This window comes from Equus przewalskii, chromosome 19 (genome assembly GCF_037783145.1).
Source record: "Equus przewalskii isolate Varuska chromosome 19, EquPr2, whole genome shotgun sequence".
Taxonomy (NCBI): Eukaryota; Metazoa; Chordata; class Mammalia; order Perissodactyla; family Equidae; genus Equus; species Equus przewalskii.
The window spans coordinates 10,778,353-10,793,347 of NC_091849.1; the positions used below are offsets into that span (position 1 = coordinate 10,778,353).

At 44.0% G+C, this 14,995-nt stretch overlaps 1 protein-coding gene across 3 annotated transcripts in view; it reads left to right on the forward strand.

Moving 5' to 3' along the window:
- The window catches only part of LOC103559598 (glucosaminyl (N-acetyl) transferase 2 (I blood group)), an 80,846-nt gene that overhangs the window by 16,563 nt on the left and 49,288 nt on the right, over positions 1-14,995 (forward strand). Inside the window, exon 1 of one of the 3 annotated variants that reach the window (XM_008533270.2) lies at positions 6,829-7,940. The exons of the other annotated variants lie outside the window; for them this stretch is intronic. Within the exon in view, the coding sequence (XP_008531492.2) occupies positions 7,022-7,940 (919 nt within the window). The 5' untranslated portion in view covers positions 6,829-7,021. Of the gene's footprint in view, positions 1-6,828; positions 7,941-14,995 lie in introns of those variants that run through there. 3 annotated transcript variants of the gene reach the window in all.

Here is a 14,995-nt window from a genome sequence, read left to right on the forward strand (position 1 = left end):
CCCGGGAATGGAATTGCTGGGTCGTGGAACATGCCTCCGCTCAACTTCAGTAGATATTGCCAGTTCCCCGAGTGGTACCCATTTACACTTGTGCCCGCAGGGCTTGAGCAGTCAAGGGGCCCCACATCTGCATCAATACCTGGTATCTTCTGCCTTTTTCTCATTTATTTATTTACTTTTTTTTATCCTTCTTCTGCACTCTCCTCTAATTCGGTTTATGGCACACTAGCGACTCAAAACATCAGTGTTTGTCGGTAAAGAATCCTGCTCCACGTTTTGTGAAAGACTGGGTGTGTTCGCTGTGTACAGTAAATTGGAGACTGTGTTTGGAGCAGGAGAGACTTGCAACGAGGGTTTCTCTCATTTAAATAACAACACTAGCGCCTGTCTGTATATCCATTTTCTTCCCTTCTTCCTAGGAGTACTGATTAGCTTTCCATGGTAAATTTTACCCAAGGGATCAGATTATCCACCACTTGAGTTTATTAAGTATCTCCAAACTGTACAGTATTATTTATCCTGAAAGATTAGTTGTTTTGTTCTACAGTATATTACTTGGTCATAGGAAAATAGATCCAGGGGGTCATTGAGGAAACAATAAATAAAAGAATTTTGGTCTCTGGTCCATTAGTTCTCAAACTTTGGTCACCAGACCTTGTTAGAAATGCAAATTATTAAGTTTCACCTGGAACTTACTGACCTCTGGGGGTGGGGGCCCTGCAATTTGTGTTTTAACAACCCTTCTAGTGATGAGATGTTAAACAGAAGTTTATAAACTTTTAATCTGAACTGTCCTTATCCCCAAGCCACAAACATACCTAGTCTGGCTGAATACTTTTAGAAACAAATATTTTGGTAAAACAATAGTAGGTCCGTTATTCTTCCAGGGGTAAGCAGTTGATTTCCACATGTAAATGCAGTGGTAAGTTTCACCTTGAAATGTGAATTGGCTGTGAGTTATTTGGGGTGATTTATTTTTCATCTTCTAAGCCCCCAAATTTCAGGCTCTTCATATTTTTACTTGCTACGTTTATGCTACTAGAAGATTGCCGCCTATCTGCACATGCGCTGACATTTGCCTATTTGAATCTGTGTATACTGTCTTTTGCAAGTATTTGCTTAGCATCCTTCAGTATCCAGGAAGCGTTTCCATGATCCTTTGCCACATGAAAATCAGATGCAGATCACTTCAGCTCACATGATGATGATATGGTCTAGCATGACCGCTTTCTGGACCTGCCTTCCTAGGCCTTTAAAATTCTGTGTGTTAAACTTCTTCCCCCATCTGAGATGAGAATTTGAAATAATGCTTTGGGTTCCGTGATCTAGACAACAACTTATTCTGTGACTAATTAGATGAATGGTGTAGAAAGTAAAATGATTGGGTCCCAGGAGAAGGTAATTTTCCCCAGTGAAGCCCATTGGAAGATTCCTCAGTTATGGGAGAATTGTTGTTTTAAAGTGATTTGGAAAGGTCTTCTTTCTTCTTCTCTTTAGCATCATGATCATCAGGATTTAAAAAAAAACGTCATTCCATTTATAAACTGTCTGGCCACCCAGAGCAGAGTTATTTAATTGTCTGTCCAAAGTGAATGGATTCCCACCGTTCTCTGCTTTCCCATGAATTACTCTTAATTCGAGAGGAAAAAACAAATCCCTGTATTTTATAATTAAGAACGAACCCGAGTCATTTGACCTGCTTCAATAACAAAGCAAACCAAACAACAATGACCTTCCAGAGAACAGCCAGCAGAATTGATCCTCCCCTCGTTTACCTAACCTTAATCTCGCCTCTCAGTGCTGCTTCAACAAACTGTGTCCGAGCCAGGCCTTTCACTGCCCTTTTTCTTAGTATTTAACATTATAAATCTAGTGTTTCTGCTCAAACCTGTGTACTCTCAATTTCCTTCCCAGCTAAAGGATAGCAGTTAATTGAGAATGGAGAAACAAGTCCCGGAACAATTATGAAAGTGTAATGAAGTTTGCATTAGTCCATGCAATTAAGCAAAGGAAGGCTGCACGGGGAGACAGAGTGGCGTGCTCCTTGGTCCATTTATCATTAGGTCTGCGTGGAGGCCTGCGCACACGGAAGAAGAGAGAACAAGCACCATTGGTACAGTAAAACCACATCTCCAGATAACGAGAAATCAGCTTAAAAGAAAAAGTCCTGGAGGGCCCTCCGAGCCTATGCTGTTCTAAGGTATAAGCTAAAACAGTGGGCAAAGAGTGGGCTGAAAATTGTAGTTTTCAAATGCCCAGATGGTTCTGGACTCATTGAACAAGCGTTGAACGCAGTGTGTGTCAGGCCCTGGTGGGGCTGCTGGACTACGGTGAGAACAGGAGGCAAAAGCCCCTGCTCCCCTGGCGTCCACCTTCTCACCCTTCGAGGTCGTGGATCTCTGATGGCGAAGTTTTTATCGGCTGCCACGCCAGAGAAGTTCTATATTCCCAACTCTCCCCGGGAAGTTTCTGCACATCGGGCTTAGTGTTTTTGTGTTCTTGCTCCCTCTCGTCATTTCTCTGCCTAGAAAGCTTTCTCCATGCTTTGAGTGTCTGAATCTAACCATCGGAAGCCCTTTCTTACCATCTCAGCCCCAGGGGAACTCTTTGTCTTCGGAGCTCCCACAAAATTTAGCGGATAGTCTCTTGTTCCGAACTGACCCATAGTCTTCCCCATTTGGTTATATTTTCAGCTGTCCATGTTCTGAATCCTGGTAAAGAAAGACTCTCCTACAAGAGAGGGGCCATTCCTCACACTTCCTGGGTTCCATCACTGCTGCTGAGTGGATTCATCTTATACATATTGAATTACAGCTCATTTTAGCTGGAAAGAACCACAGAGAACATCCCTTTAAAAGATGAAGCAAGGAGGAACGCCCAAGAACACCTAATCAGTTAAAGGTAGAAAGTGAACTAGAACCCGGGGCTCCTGATTTTTGTACCATGTCCTGTTACTAATATTATGGGAGTTAATGGGCAACCCTTCCTTGAACCACAAGGGAAAACACGTCTTGCGTGGTTTCTCCCAGAAATATGATTAAAAGTTGTGTGTGTTTTTTAATGTCATTTAATCTACCTGGTCAATCAATCTGGTCAGAGCTGGGTTTTTTTTGTCAAAATAGAAGCTACTAGTTGCTCTGTTCCCAGTTCTAGTTAAGAGCACATTTACCCATGGGCATCTGAAACCATGGAGAATGTAGGCTCCATTCATTCATTCATTCGTTCGTTCAACACATATAAACAGGTAAATAAATAGTATAAATAAAATAATGTACATATTTCTACTTTACAACATTGGGGGAATGGAAAAATAAATCTAGACTTTCCACTAATTCCCAATCCATTAATTCCTTAGTGACTCTGGGACTTTAAATCCTTCTCCTATCTTTATTTCTTTAAGAAAAAACTCAAATAATGCAGTATCTGAGGTTCTGTGACTCTCTACAGGACTAGGGTCTCATCAGAGCCTTGGAATTGTTTCTAGGAAACGTTGTTAACGAAGGCATGGCTAGTACCTTTACTTCATAGCTTAAGAGGCTTTATTTACATTTAATGTTATTATTAAGACGTGCAGTATGCATTTATGGGCTGACGTGGCCTTTCTCACCGTGATTTATTTTGCTCGTACTCCTCGTCCACTCGGCACGCGTTGCCTGGGAGAGCTCCTCCACCTTAAGCCTTGGTGATACTCCTTTGGCAACAAAATAAAGTGCAGGTCTTCGAGCATGACGACAGCTGCCGCCTCCCCTAGCGCTCGAGCCGGGCAGGCAGCACGCTCTGCAGTGCAGCCCCCTTCAGCGCCTGCTTCTTTAGTCTGGAGCGTCAGGCAGGTGTCTTCTGGCCCCTGCACACAGGAAAGCCTACAGGTGCTGAGGTGTCAGAGGACATTCTTTTCCGTCTTCGATTATTTTCATTTTGTTGAGATTCCGAGTCTTCCATCATTTCAAAGGAAGGGCACCCTCTTCATTTTGGAGCTGTGTCTAGATAGCTTCATAATCGGGAAAAAAAATTCTTTAATGTACCAAAAATAAAGACTTCTGAGGAATAAAGAGTGAGCTTTTAAGGTGGCCTCAGGGGGAGGGTAAACGTGTCTAGCCTGATTAATTGGCTAGTTCAGGAATAATTGCTTCCAAAGTGAGCGACAAGGCGTGGTTGCTAGGCCTCCAAGTGTTGACCTTGTCGTTGCCTGCAGTCAACGGCGGGTCGCAAGGGCTGAACTGCTCAGTCTCAGTAGCAAAAAAACACATGGTGTCCGTTCTTGATTAGCAGGTCGTGTGGCCTATTAGATAGAAAAGATGACAGGTAACAGCCTTTCTCTACTGCAACATGCGGTTTTTTAAAAAAGCTCTCCTGGAGGGATTTTTAATAGCCAAGGACAGCCAGAAAGGCAGAGAGGAAAAACAGCTGTGTTTTCGTCACACAAACAATGCCATTTGAAGTAATGGGTTCAATACAGAAGTATTATGAAAGTTCCTAATTTGGCTAGCGTCTGTATTTTCTTAACATAGCAACATTATTAATGTCTGTCCCCTAAGCCTGTGTAATTCTGAACCCCCGTGTTGTTGGCCAGTTGGAAATAATAATATAAACAGAATCTATTGGCTTCATTGTTATGTATCTGTGCACTGAACACTTTGTCAACCTGCAAATATTTTAAATATTTTAATATTCATTCTAAACCAGAAGGCATTGCCAAAATAGATTCTGAAATTAACCTTTGCTGTTTTGAAACAGAATATATAATAAGCTAATATTTAAAGGTATTATGTGGAAAAAAGAAGCTTAGGATTGAATTTTCCACGATCCTGAACTTTAGGTCATTCTCCTCACTCTACTCCATAGAAACACTAAGAATTAGATGAATCTGCTCTGTGCATATAATGGCTACATTTTCTTTTTCTGTTCTGGCTAAAAATCCAAAGGTGGGTTCTGTATAGAGTTTATTTGCAATGGGTCTTAGGAGAGTTTAGTACGGGAGAGAGCAAAATAGTGAATAAAAAATGAGAGCAATGAAAGCTAGAAGAATGAACAGCCACAGGGTGCCCAGGAAGTGGGGTGTTGTTCAGCTGGAGTTTAGATGCCTTGAATCGTGGGGCATAGGCTTCGGTTTTCCTACCTAGGCTGCATGCAGGAGTCAGCATATTATCTTACTAATTCCATTAATAGCGGGATAAAGGCTTTCCAAAAGGAAGGAGAGAAAGCACATTAAAGGACATTATTTCTTCATGGAGTGAGGCGGGGTTCAGTCTCCATTGTGAGTTAATGCTATAGGGTGAAGGCTCTGAGGTGTTCAGTGCAGACGGGTGGTCAGGGGAAATGTGAAGGCATGCAGTAGTTGCATTGATGTTTTAGAAGTGCTTTTTTTTTTTTTTTTGAGTAAGATTAGCCCTGATTTAACATCTGCTGCCAATCCTCCTCTTTTTGCTGAGGAAGACTGGCCCTGAGCTAACATCCGTGCCCATCTTCCTCTATTTTATATGTGGGATGCCTGCCACAGCATGGCTTGCCAAGTGGTGCTATATTTGCACCCAGGATGCAAGCTGGCGAACCCCAGGCCGCCAAAGTGGAACATGCGCACTTAACCGCTGCACCACCGGGCTGGCCCCAGAAGTCTTTTTAAATAAGATACATTAATCTATATTAAAAAATAGCTGATGGAGGAGGGCCAGCCCCATGACCTAGTGGTTAAGTTTGGAACACTCTGCTTTAGTGGCCTGGGTTCCATTCCCAGGCGTGGACCTACACCACACATCAGCAGCCATGCTGTGGTGGCGACCCACATACAAAATAGAGGAAGATTGGCATAGATGTTAGCTCAGGATGAATCTTCCTCAGCAAAAGAAAAAAGCTGATGGAAAAGTGAAAGGTTGGAGATGAGAATCTTCTAAGTAAAAGACCGTGGTACCCCTTAGCCAAAGCACTACTATTTATAAAGAGGGTGAAACAATATTCATTTCCTAGGTGGTCGATAAGCTTAACTGGGCAGGTATAAAGCACCTCTCTGAGTATTAGACGATGTTCTCTGGGTGGTTATACCCTCTTGGTCCCCTAATCTGAACACCATTTGTGCCCAGGATTCACCTTATTTCCAGTGAAGTTTTACAGTCTCATCTAAATCAGGGGCTGTAACTCAGGACTCATTCATTTGACCTCCACATTCTATGACAAGCATCACAGTCGTTGCTGGAAGTGGGAGGAGAGGGGCTGTCCCTAATCTCAAAGTGTCAGGACCAGGAGCCCTGCAGTTTCAGATCCCCGAGGACTAGAACTCCTGGAGGCTCTTGTTTTAGTTTCTAAAACAAGTATTATTTTCTGAAACAAGGATGGGGCAGGGCCGGAAAGCATTCCAAAGGAGCCGGGATGGATGAGGTTTTCTTTTAGTCTAGAGCTTGTCCTTTCAGCTATTTCTTCATTAACGCGGTGTATTAGAATGGAGACTACGTTGTACCCCCTGGACAGTACTGGAAGAGTGGAGGAGTCAGGTCGTGGATCATTGCCATGAGCAACAAGAGTGGGTGAGAGCCGCAGCCTGTCGGATGACTAGCAGGAAACGGGGTGCCTGCCAGAACACATCATTTCAACTTTGGCTCTCACTGCGCTAATTCTCTGAATGGCAATAACAAGAGGGGGGAGAAAAAACCATGGGAAATGAAAGAAAAGAGATCTGAGAAACTCAATCTGCGGGGAGAAAGGAGTTACCAGAGTTTTAGTGAAACAGCGAGCAGATGCAAGCGGGAGGCAGAGGGAGGGAAAAAGGTTGGGCTTAAGCAACCTGCTACTGCGGTTTAGACAAAGGCGGTTTGATTGAGGCAGAGAAGAGGCGGGATCAGTTGCTAATATCAGCATGGGGAGAGAGCCAGCAGCTGGACTCCCGGGACGAGGCTGAATAAACTCGCAGCGTCTTCCTTCAGGGTAGAAATTACTGGAGTATGTACCAAAATAAGAACCCAGAGAAAAAAGTAAGTTTGGGAAAGGACTTACAGATTTTGACAGTCTTTGAAAGCTCACTCCTCTTTGAGGCATGCGTTCGTCGATGCGTTACCTCTTTATAGTTTCTGTTTCTTGTGTAATCATTTTTATCGTGTTCTATGTGTTTAATTCTGGGGGAGAGCAAAGCTTCCAGAGGCTAAATAACTCGGACACTTTGATGCTGAGTCAGGTTTGCACATCCTTTATCAAAGGCAAGACGCCTTTCCTGTGGAGAGACAAACTAACGATATATGAGAAGTCTTCTTGCAAAGAATACTTGATCCAAAGCCACTATATCACAGCCCCTTTATCTAAAGAAGAAGCTGAATTTCCTTTGGCGTATACAATGGTCATCCATCACAATTTCGATACCTTTGCAAGGCTCTTCAGAGCTATTTACATGCCTCAGAATGTCTACTGTGTTCATGTGGATGAAAAGGCGACAGTCGAATTTAAAGATGCGGTGCAGCAATTACTGAGCTGCTTCCCCAATGCTTTCCTGGCCTCCAAGATGGAGCCAGTTGTGTACGGCGGGATTTCCAGGCTCCAGGCGGACCTGAACTGCATCAAAGACCTCGCGGCCTCGGAGGTGCCATGGAAATACGCCATCAACACCTGTGGGCAGGATTTCCCCCTGAAAACCAACAAGGAAATAGTTCAGTATCTGAAAGGATTTAAAGGAAAAAACATTACCCCAGGAGTGCTGCCCCCAGCTCATGCCATTGGACGGACTAAGTATGTCCACCGAGAACACCTGGGCAAAGAGCTTTCCTACGTGATAAGAACCACCGCCTTGAAACCGCCTCCTCCCCATAATCTCACCATTTACTTTGGCTCTGCCTATGTTGCTCTGTCAAGAGAGTTTTCCAACTTTGTTCTCCATGACCCACGGGCTGTTGATTTGCTCCAGTGGTCCAAAGACACCTTCAGTCCCGATGAACATTTCTGGGTGACGCTCAATAGGATTCCAGGTATGTGAGAGTCCGTTTTTCACATGCTAGTGATATGCCATACGTGGAAGGGGTTTTCAAGAGCCTGCTCATTTTATTTGAAGTAGAAGATGAAAACTGAGATCTATAGTTCTCACCCTAATCCCTTCTAAACGCAGAATGATGTCCTTTATGTGATAATACAATATTCTAGCATGGCCAGATAATGCCTGTCAGTGGTATTGCCTTGCATTTCATCATGTATTTTTGCATTCATCATCTTATTAAGTCTTTACCACAATAGGTATTATTGTTATCAGTCCCCAGGGGTGGTCTTTTTTCCCCCCAAATTGGTCAAACTTGCTCTAGCCCCGGGGCCTTTGCCTTGACCATTCTCCTGCCTACCCCTCAGACCTTCACAAGCTCCTTCTCATCAGCTAGATGTCGTCAGCTCAGACAAGCTGAGCTGACCCCCCACCTCATTTTTCCTTCAAAGAGTTTATTACCATCTGGAGTTATCATATTTACTTATTTGCATGAGTTTGTTCTCAGCCTCCTCTGCATTAATTCCATGAAGTCGGGTCATTTTCTGTCTTGTTAATTGCTGTATCCTCAATGCTTAGAACACACAGTAAATGCTCAATAAATACCTATTGGAAGAGGGAATGAGGGAATGAATGGCAAAGCCTGAGGCTTTACTCCGGCACCACAGCTGTCTCCCTAAAGCCCAGGGAGCTGAGAAGTGTTTGGACTCATGCATGCACCATAGTATTGGTATAGACCTTTTTAAAAATATGTGTGTTTTACTTCAGATAAATAATGAGATTCTAGGAGAAACTCCTTTCTTTCTCACCCAACCATTTCTACCTTTACTAATGGACCAGATCAGTTATTTTTAAAACTATATAAAACATGATAGGATTCCTTCTGAAGGAAACAGCATGCTTTGGGCTCAATGAAAAATACAAAATGGATCTCTGATGAACTCGACAGCATTATTATAGCAAGAGAAAAGAAATCATTGTTCTCATTTTTGGGGTGCTGCCAAGTTGGAAATGCTGGTAGGTGCTCCCAGGCTGCAGGGCAGAGTCTGCTGGACGATAAACACACTAGCATTCTCTGGAAAATACCATGTTTGGGCTCTGAGTCCCAGGGTGACTGGCCTGGTGAACAGGGCTTGCTCTTAGACTGTGTGTTCTCTGTTTCCTGACCTCCCTATCACTATGGCCACCATCTTTTCACCTTTTATCTGTTGTTGCCATCATTGGCATATAATTTGGGTACTTAGGGGCTGATTTTCATACTCAAATATTTATTCCATTTTCTTTTCTTTTTTCTTTTTTTGCTCAGGAAGATTTGCCCTAAGCTAACACCTGTTGCCAATCTTCCTCTTTTTGCTTGAGGAAGATTCACCCTGAGCCAACATCGGTGCCAGTCTTCCTCTGTTTTGTATGTGGGTCACCACCTCAGCATGGCTGCTGACAAGTGGTGTAGGTCCACACCCAGGAACTGACCCTGGGCTGCCAAAGCAGAGCACACCAAACTTAACCACTAAGCCATGGGGCCAGCCCCTTCCCTTTCTATTGGTATTAGCCATGTGGTTCCTTAGATATTGTACTGAGATCAAGGCATTTCATAACTTAGCAAAAGCCTGAATTGTCACTTTTTTTTTAAAAAAAAGGAGAAACATGGGTTTTGGTTAGTGTTAAATGTCTATGATTACTTTGACCGAAGGATGGTCAGTCTTATCAATGTCAAATCAATATAAGAAAATCAAGGAAAAAGAATCTTTCACCCTCCTTTTTCTTTTCTTAGCCCCCTTCTCCTTTCCAGTCCTAGTCAAATAGACAAGGTGGGAGAGCAAGAATGATACCTACAGAGGGGCAGGAGAGAAAACCGTTCTTGCTGTAGGTTTGTGGTGTGGCATGCTGACTTCTGCCCTCTCACAGTGACAGTATGACCCCATGTAAATCGCATAACCTCTTGGAGCCTCAAATCTCCCTGGCTACAAAATGAGGGCCCAGGTAGCAAGACCCCTTCATTCCTACTCAGGCTTTCTGTGCAGAAGACATGATGCCCAGGACCACATAAACACCTAGTACGTGGCTCTCAGGAACTTGTAGAAAGGTGGAAATTCTGGGGAGTCTGGACTCCATGTTGCCCATTAGCTTTGGCGAATGCTTGCATTTGCCTTGTAGGAAATTGGAGGCGAGAGCTCTGTGAAGAGAACATCTCTCTGGAGAGGAAGGCAAACACCGCCCATGTCATTGGTCTGTTCGGTCTGATTCTGCAAGAGATGCTCTTCAGGATTAACATGACATTTGCTGCAGCTTTGCCTCCTTCCTTTCTTAGACTCTGGATGGCAGCCTGGTTCAGGGAGAAAGCAAGATATCCTGCTTGTAGATGGGGCATTCCTGAATTACAAGTGATTTAAACAAAACAAACCATCAAACTAGCCCCAGTGTTGGATTATCTCCATCTTCAAAGGCTATATAAATGCAGACACACGCGCCAGTAACTCCATTGGTTTTATGCTTGAGCCTCCTTTGTGACTTATGATTTGGGGTGTGAATCTGGGTTTTTATGACTGGACAGCCTTTAACCATATCATCCCTTCTATTTTCAATGTCACGTTTTAAGGGGAGAAATCCTTTGGTAAAAATAGCGTAAACATCTTCTTTTGCAAACGTGCAACTACAGATAGCACTGTTCTTTTCCTCCCTCAAAGATGTCTTCTCTCTTTCTCTCAAACATCCTAAATCAAAGTATTTGTTTTAGAAAGACCCTGTGCAGGTGTGTCAGATTCCCCCAAACACCCACAAGAGTTGGAGGACCAAGAAAAGAATTAGCCCCTTATAATCAGATGATAAGAGAAGACAAGGGGAAATGGTTTAAAATTGGTAACACTCAATAGAAAGGATATTCACGGAGTCAGCAGTAAATCACGTGTCTTCACACTGCTTTTTATTTTTTTTTTTCATGTTGTCTTTCTATTGAGAAAATGGCTTCTTTCTGGGTTTTCAACTCTCAGGGTTTCTCCCTACTGAGTTAGAGTTAGAAATGGTGATAGAAGGGGCTGGAGAGGACCTTTGCGCCCCAGTCTTATATTCCTCTTCAGGGGAGGCCGGGCAGAGTGACTCTCATTCCATCCTGTGTGGCTCATGTACAGACGATTGTCTAAACCTCTCTCTCTGGCCATATGCTGAAAGGAGGCCCTCCAGGAGCACAAATTTCCCATGCTGCAGACCATTAGTCTCTGATAGGAGTAGCTCACCCTGAATTCTGGTGCATCCTTGTACTTTTTAACTTAGGTCTTTGTAATGGTTGTTATATGTCACCTTAAGAAAAGCCCCTTTTCTCTAGCTTTTCTTTTTTCTTTTTGCATGGAAAGATTCACCCGGCGCTAACATCTGTTGCCGATCTTCCTCTTTTTTTTTTTTCTCGCTCCCCAAAGCCCCAGTGCATGGTTGTAGATCCTAATTGTAAATCCTACTAGTTCTTCCATGAGAGCCGCCGGCACAGCATGGCAACTGACAGCCGGGTGGTGTGGTTCTGCAATGGGGAAATGAACCTGACCACTGAAGTGGTGAGAGCGCCGATAAAGCTGTTACGTCCCTTGGGTTTTTTCTCCTCACTGCGTAAATTTGTTCTTTTGAAATTTTGCTCATGCGTTATTCTGACCTTTCTTGTGCCATGATGCTTTTTTTCCCATAAGAATGTTTTCATTTGCTTCTCTTCCTTTTTCCATGTTGTATACATTTTTTTTTTCAGAGCCGCTTTGTGACATAAATTTATCTCAACCTTAGAAGTGACCACATGGTCACGTTTCCTCATTTTTCAATTCTAAAAATAGCGTGTTTCCTACTTCGATTTATTTGACTTTTTTAACTTTGAGTTTTACTTACATGTGCACATTATTTGGGAGTGTGTTATGACCCTTTAAGTTGCAAGTGACAGAAATGCAGCTCACAGTTGCTGAAACAGACACCAGAACTGAGTGAGTCACAGAACTGAGATGCTCAAGAAGGGGCTCCAGGGGCCAGCCTGGTGGTACAGCGGTTAAGTGCGCATGTTCTGCTTTGGCAGCCCAGGGTTCCCCGGTTTGGATCCCAGGTGCAGATATGGCACCACTTGGCAAGCCATGCTGTGGTAGGCGTCCCACATATAAAGTGGAGGACGATGGGCACAGATGTTAGCTCAGGGCCAGTCATCCTCAGCAAAAAGAGGAGGATTGTCAGTAGTTAGCTCAGGGCTAATCTTCCTAAAAAAAAAAGGAGGGGCTCCAAATAAAGTTGGATCAAGGGGGGAAACAATATATTCAGGACTCTTTCTTGCCAGCTCATCTCTGCAGGGTGACCAACTGTCCCTGTTTGCCCAGGTCTGAGGGAGGGTCTTGGGCATGAAACTTTCAGTGCTAAAACCAGGAAAGCCTCAGGCAAACTAGGATGAGTTGGTCCCCCTATCTCTCTGCCTCCCTCTCTCTGTGTTGGCCTCATTCAGGCAGGTGCTCCCCACATGGTGTCAGAGATGGCCAGACGTAGCTCCCGGTGCTTGGTTCTGACAGCTGGCACTCCTGGGGGAAAAGAAACTCTTTGACCTGATAGTCCAGCAACAGCTCAGGGGAGTCCTCAGAGTCATCCTGCTTGGTCCAAATCCCTAAGCAAATCAGGGGGAGGAAGAATGCTGACCAACATTTCTTGGGTCGCTTTCCCACCCTAGAGCCAGAGGTGAGGGGCAGGCTACTGTGGAGGATGGTTCCTCAGAACGGTGCTGGGCGGACAGAAGCACACGTGGTGGAGGATGGTTCCTCAGAACGGTGCTGGGCGGACAGAAGCACATGCCCCCTGCAAGATGGTTCCTTCACCTGCAGGCAGAGAGCCGTTAGTGAGCATCCCCACAGGACCTTAGAGGGGCAGGATTTAATGAGATTTATAGCTCTAAGCACTTGAGCAATTTTAACTTGGAGAACACAATTGAAAGTACTACTGTTGAAGTGGCTTGATCTCAACAAGCATACGCCTTTTCCACTATAAAAACGTATTTAATAATGTTCCTCTATTATATTTCGATAGTACTTAGTTTGCCAAAGGATTTTTTATATATTATCTCCTTTAGTCCTTATAAGAACTCTATAAAAGAAGGACTATTCTCCCCATTTGCAGATGAGAAAATTTAAGATTAAAATCTGTGACTTGTCCAAAGACAAATATTGCATATACCTAGCAGGAAATAAGAATGAAAAGAGGGGCTGGCCCGGTGGCGCAGCAGTTAAGTTCGCTCGTTCCGATTCTTGCTGGCCCGGGGTTCGCCAGTTTGGATCCCAGGTGTGGACATGGCACCACTTGGCAAAAGCCATGCTGTGCTAGGCATCCCACATATAAAGCAGAGGAAGATGGGCATGGATGTTAGCTCAGGGCCAGTCTTCCTCAGCAAAAAGAGGAGGATTGGCAGCAGTTAGCTCAAGGCTAATCTTCCTCAAAAAAAAAAAAGAAAAAAAGAGTAAAAAGAAACATCTAGGAAAAGGATAGGTGGGACTTATGACATACATTTAGATTAAACTGAACCTAGTTTTACAGATGCTTATTTAATTATTGTAATAACTGCAAGTATTCAGAAGATGAAATGTAGCTAAATTCTGAGTCTTATTAAGCTTGTGGAATGATTATATAATGGACCCACCCCAGAATTTTCTCTCTTGTTCCTTATGTCATCTTGATAGCCCATCTTGCCTGGAACTTTTGGCTTTTTCAAGTAAGCAGAAAGTTCAGGAAAGATGAGGGAACTGATGTTTACGGAACATCTGCCTATAGGTCTGCATTATCTCACTTTATCTTCACAAGAATCCTGTTTGGTCGGTGCTTAAATCCACATTTTACAGACATGACGATGGGATCAGAGGGGTGGGTAATGGCCCTGCCCCAGAAGCAGGGAGCGCAGTAAATGAGAGAGCGTGCTCCACAGGCACCTCAAATGCTACTCACTCAGAACTCAACTCCTGCTCTCACCTTTGTATGCCCCGCTCTGCCATTTACAAGCTGTGTGACCTTGGATAAGTTACCTAAATTTTTGGGCCTCAGTTTCCCCATCTATAAAATAGGCAAAATAATAATATTTATATCAAGTATGTGAGGCTTAAATGAGTTGGACCAGTGCCCAGCACATATTTTCAGTGTTAGTTTTTATTATTGTTGTTGTTATTATATTTTTCATCTAGAAAATGGATATTCATTCAATAAATATTTATTGAGCACCTAGACACTATTGGATATAGTAGCAAATAGGACAAGTAAGGCCATACCTCTCATGGAGTATTTATTCTAGAAGGGGGAGACAGATAATAAAAAGTAGACAAGCTAATTGGAGATTATGCTAAGAGCTATGAAGGAAAAGCAGGCTGATGCAGGAAGGGACCTACTTTAAATGGGGTGAGTCAGGGAAGGCTTCTCGGCAAAAGTGGCTCATCACCAGTGCCTCTTAAATGAGAATGAGCCAGCCATGCGCTTGGCAAAGAGGTTCCAGGCAGAGGGACTGGGGATTGCCAAGGCCCTGAGGTGAGCTGGAAGAGCAGCCGGTGTGGCTCCAGTCGAGCGAGCGAGCGTGAGGGCTGGCCTGGCATGAGGTGGGCAAGGCCCTTGTGTGAAGGCCACAGGGACCACATGACATGGCAGCACCACGTTCCCAGGGTTATTGGCAGAAGCAGCAAGGATGATGGCTGCAAGTGCTTGGCATAGTGCCAGGTGCAGAGTAAAGTCAAGAAACTGGATCTGGCCGTTGGCCTCCTCACCATTTCTGGTGCTGCCATCCATCTCTCTTCCTCTCTCTCCTTCAGTAGTCTAATTTCTTTCTAACTACTTTTCTGACTCCATTCTCAGCCTGCTTTAACACCTTCTCCACAGTGACAGGAAGACCTTTACAAAAATGCACATGATCACATCTCTCTCCTTCGTAGAAACCTTCTGAGGATCCCCATTACCTCAGCGTAACATCCTGGCCCCTTCACTGGGCACGGGGAACTCATTGCAATCAGGCCGCTTGGCCTTTCTAGTGCCGTTTCTAACTATGCACCCCATCCCATATGGCACCCCAGCTCTCCTAGT